This window comes from Aegilops tauschii, chromosome 3, assembly GCF_002575655.3.
Source record: "Aegilops tauschii subsp. strangulata cultivar AL8/78 chromosome 3, Aet v6.0, whole genome shotgun sequence".
Taxonomy (NCBI): Eukaryota; Viridiplantae; Streptophyta; class Magnoliopsida; order Poales; family Poaceae; genus Aegilops; species Aegilops tauschii.
In genome coordinates, this window is record NC_053037.3 from 391,997,150 (window position 1) to 392,001,708 (window position 4,559).

General features: G+C 43.5%; 1 protein-coding gene across 2 annotated transcripts; it reads right to left on the minus strand.

The window, feature by feature from the left end:
• Window positions 1–1,643: 1,643 nt before the first annotated feature.
• Window positions 1,644–3,981, minus strand: LOC109782607 (pseudo histidine-containing phosphotransfer protein 5). Of its 2 annotated transcripts, none has more exons than XM_020341229.4 (6): window positions 3,548–3,981; window positions 3,051–3,181; window positions 2,897–2,965; window positions 2,315–2,386; window positions 2,033–2,105; window positions 1,644–1,936 (listed from the first exon to the last, which is right to left on the minus strand). In XM_020341229.4, exons 1-6 carry the CDS (start codon window positions 3,695–3,697, stop codon window positions 1,886–1,888), a joined length of 546 nt encoding a protein of 181 aa, XP_020196818.1. In that variant the 5' UTR covers window positions 3,698–3,981; the 3' UTR covers window positions 1,644–1,885. The 2 variants fall into 2 exon arrangements, with proteins under 2 accessions (XP_020196818.1, XP_020196817.1); XM_020341228.4 differs by having other exon boundaries at window positions 3,378–3,677.
• Between the last annotated feature and the right edge of the window lie 578 nt (window positions 3,982–4,559).

The window sequence follows — 4,559 nt, forward strand, 5'->3', positions numbered from 1 at the left end:
GATTCAGGCCTCCCCTGGCTCGATCTGTGCTGTGGTCTGTCTGTGGTGGAGCGTCCGGCGGCGCCCGTTGTCAACTTCCCCGACCGATGGGTGCGGCTCTTCTTCCGGTGGTGTGGGCTTGGCCTACTTTGCTTTCTGCGTCTTCGAATCCGGTTCCAGTAGCACTTGGGATTGTGCGGAATTTGGCCAGGGCGAAAGCCTTGCTCGGCTCACCGGTGCTGGCGGCAGCGACACCTGCGGGTGCCGTTTCCTTCTTAGAGGTGCCGCCATGGCCTCTTCTCCGCGCCCCTACGCGAGTATCAGGGGAAACCCTAGATCTAGTTCACTAGATCGGACCGGCGGCGTCTCGGCGTCGTATCCTTCATGAAGGCGCGGTCTTGTTGCTCGTGGTGTGTTTGGTGTTGGATCCGAAGATTTTGGATGCTTTGCTGGTCCGGGCTGCTCCTCTTGGCGTGGGTATCCGGGGCGCAATGTACGGCCTTGACGGCGCTCTCTCCATGGCTTCTCCTTCTAGCCGGGCCAGGTCCTGCACCCCACTTGCCGATCTTCTAGGCGCATAGGTGGGGGGTACGTTGATCCGGTCCGTCGTGAAGTCGTGGTTGTGTGATGATGGTGCCCGGCATTGGTCATGACGCGCCCTTGATACCTTGTATCTCGCCTCTTTGCCTTGTCGGCTGGAGTCCGAGCTAGAAGAGTTTGGTGCTGTGTTGTATCCCTCTTTGTTTTTCCCACACCTTGTGTGATGCTTCTCGTATGCCTCTGTATTTCTCATCTACCTATCAATAAAATGATATACAAGCTTTGCGTATTAGCAATGGGAATTAAGATCGTTCGCTGCGCCAAACAAGGGCTGGTTCAGTTTTGTACCTAAACAAACGTGTCACCAGCATCTTCTGTTACTTTGACTCACGAACCAAAGGGAGGAAATTATTTTCTTGTTAAGTTTCTACAAGTAATTTCCAACATGCACCAAACGAAGACTAGGACTAATAGTCCACTTCCCAAGCCTAATCCCCCAACAAACTTCCCCTTCTAAACTCCCATTCCCTTTCCCTTCGACTACTCCCTCTGTTACTAATATAAGATTTGTAAAGAGATTACAATACATGTCACATATGGATGTATATAGATATATTTGAAGTGTAAATTAACTCATTTTGCTTCGTATCTAGTCCGTACTAGAATCTCTAAAAAGACTTATATTTAGAAATGGAGGGAGTACCAAACAGGCTACTAGTACTCGTCTATGCGCAAAGTGGTATCCAACGGTGGCCCTTATATGTCCGGATACACTACATTCAATTTCATAGATGTTTATCTTGGCTGAAACGTACTGTATCTACATCGACATAGTTCATACTCAGAAACCAACTTTTTTTCCGGCGTACTCAGAAACCAGGTTGACAGGTTGAAACGTACTGTGCGAGGCCCAATACGCATCATTCACCGCCAGTCACCAATACTGACCTCAGCATCCACATCGTGATGAGCATATATAATTGATCCGATACAAGTCAAGCGCTGTGCGGTTTGTTGGGTTCTCAGGCACTACTACCTCTGCTGTACCTTTGAGCCGCGACACATTATTTCTGATAATAACAAATAAACACGGCAATATCCGCAACAAATAACCAGGAAGAAAGTTTGCGGAGAGCAAATAGCTCGATAAACAGCATCTTTATTAGAAACAAGCAAATCCGATTCCATCTTTCACTCTCGTATTTACTTGCAGGCCTCTCATCTCTCCTTATTTCCTTTTATAAACGAGTATCATCATATCTAAGTGGGACCAGCAAGATATGATGCAGAGGCTGGGATCATAGTATTTCCAGAGTACTTGCTCCATGATTAGTGCGCCCTGCGAACGCCAAAAGCTCTCCAGTATTTACATGGCAGGTCTAGTGGCCGCTCCAGCAGGACCAACTTGTCGCAGCAGCTGCATGGTAAACATACATACATCGGTAAGCAAATTGATGGAAATGATCCAACGGTCATGACACCAAGACTGACACGGCGGTGCCTCAAGGGTTACCTGGAAATAGGATTCTAGTTTCTGCCTCAGGATGGCATGCTCCCTCTTCAGTTTCTGGAGAGACCCCATGCAACTGCATACCAAAATAAAGCACATGTGTAAGAAACGGCTGTTTTCGCCATACAACAGCTATGCAGCGGACTCATGACTCATTTTGGTTTATAACAATGACAAAGCGGCATGGAGTTCTTTTTTTTTCCAAGTCAAGATATTATGAAAAACAATAGAGATAAAGCCTACGAAGAAATAATGCATCGACATGGCGTGGGATGAGAGACGGACCCTTCAACACTTCGTTGCCCACAATTATCCCTGAATGACATGCATTCATTCTTCATCCTAGAAGCACCGATGCTGCACCAAGTTGTCAAATGTCAATGATAGATCAAATGTATATTTATTAAAATAACTGTTTAGACACATGCTTTCTTGTAGCATGCAAAATGAACTCAGAAACTTGAGATTTTGCAAAATGTTGATAGCTGCACACTGTGAGCTTTTGCTTGGCAACGACATGCACATTTAGCAGTCAATTATCTGAATATGGCAATATGAGTTTCTCCGCTAATAATATAGCGGTATGGCTATATGGGATCTCAGTACAAAGACATTCGACAGAGGTATTTCACACAAACCAAGAATGCTTAAGCTGGAGAATTAAAGACAACTACAGTTAGCCTCCATCTTCATTTGAAGAAAAAATGCTTCGGGTGCGTTCGCTTCCCTACGTGCTTAACTAAACTAATAGTCATGCTGGTTCTTGTGGTATGTGGAACAATGAAGCTAAAGGCCTATGAGCTGAATCTTCCACACTAGCATCATAAGCAAGTGGACAAAGATATCTAGTAGAAATTGTGGAACTACCTGGAACAGCTGCCTTTCAGTTGCTGCATGTATGCATCCCACCTGTTGAAATCTCTGGGGTACTTCTCCCTGCAGTGATTTCATGTCTAACATTACCACTTGCATGTTCTATCATTCACTAAAGGGACCTCTTATTCATATAATTGGTACTTACAGAGCTTGCTCAAGGTTTGATATTAGCCTGCCAGAATCTTTAAAGAACACCACGACAACTTCTTCCACAAAATTAGGACTAGCTTCATCCTGCAAGTCCTCCACCTGACGAAATTGCTCATCAAGGTGACCCTGTCATAAAAATGTTTGTTTCCAAATCAGCATGCGATTTGTCAAAGAAAACATGAAAAAGAAGTAGACGACTGGCAATGGGATAACAAATGGGGGTGCTTCCTGGATAAACATAAGCCATAAATGGTTGAAAGCTCCCTGAACAAACGTAAGATATATTATCGAGAGAGAAAATAGCAGAGAATTGACTGCATGCCTGATCAAAGAGGCCCTTTTTCAAAGATGCAGCTTGTCGCCTCAAATTAGAATAATCCATTTATATGAATGAACGAGTGAATAAGTGGCAAAGTGAAGTTTGTACAAGTTAGAGCAAGCTTCACAATGCACATATAACTTGTAGGAGCGACGGATATAGAAAAGTTGAACCTTGGATGCATATATATAGCCGTGGAGGCTGTTACTATTTGCCCACCAAACATAAGTGAAGTGCAGATATTCTAACCTCTGGATAGCAAAGGTTAGCATCTTGCATGCGTATGTGATTTGATTGCCACCGTGTGCAGAAGCTATCCACATTTTGGAGAGCGACTTGAATATATGCGGATTCCCGTAGGCTGTAGCTCTTCTAAGATATACAGTGGTTCAAGTAAAACAAGTGTGAGGAAACCCTTGGAGGTTTGAACCACTCCAGATTGGTTAATCACTATGGCAGTTCAAAGCAATTGAGAGCAATACCCAGTTTCAAGGGACATGGGCTATCCCCAGCAAACACCACCCAAACAGAATGTTAGCTGGAAGCACCATTTGTTTGTAGAATAACATGGCATAGCCACACCTAAAGCAAGATATCATATTGCTTTAGTGTCCCTCTACATGCAGTAAATACATTTGATTAGGGTGAACTTCAAACGAATTTGCAGCCTCACATGCAAAAATTTCTCATGATTGATTGCCAAGAAGTCAGAGAATACATGCACACATTTCAACAAGTGGAGAAGTCCCACGTGCAATATATTTTGTTCCACTATCAGATGAAAAAAGAACCAGTTCAAAAGGAAATTAATCAAGCCTCAGATTACAATTCAGTTAAGCTATTGTTCCCATAATTTGTTAAACCACACAAGTTACAACAGAAACGACACTTTGAGCTTTCATTTGCTAACACCTGTAGTAGCCTACTACACGACCTGAGATAAGCCTGTAGATGGCAACTTTTCCTAACTCTCTATAGGTACCAACTCATATATGAAAAGCACAGTCGAAGACTAAATCAAGGGTAAACTAAGCAGTGTTCTCATTCTGTGTCTACTAACATCAAACTGGTGTTCAACTAATACCTGTTGGGCAAGCAACCTAACTCAAAAAAAATGATTCATTCACCTAAAAAAGATGAAAATATGATTAACTTACATCGGTATCTTGTTCAGCTAATGGTTAA

Bases quoted from the DNA above. Each gene is read 5' to 3' on its own strand.
- LOC109782607 (XM_020341229.4), bottom strand. From the start codon at position 3,697: ATGTGGATAGCTTCTGCACACGGTGGCAATCAAATCACATACGCATGC. The intron at 2,966-3,050 runs GTAAGTACCAAT...AAATCACTGCAG, and splicing joins TCAAACCTTGAGCAAGCTCT to GGAGAAGTACCCCAGAGATT. The intron at 1,937-2,032 runs GTAACCCTTGAG...TTTACCATGCAG, and splicing joins AACTAGAATCCTATTTCCAG to CTGCTGCGACAAGTTGGTCC.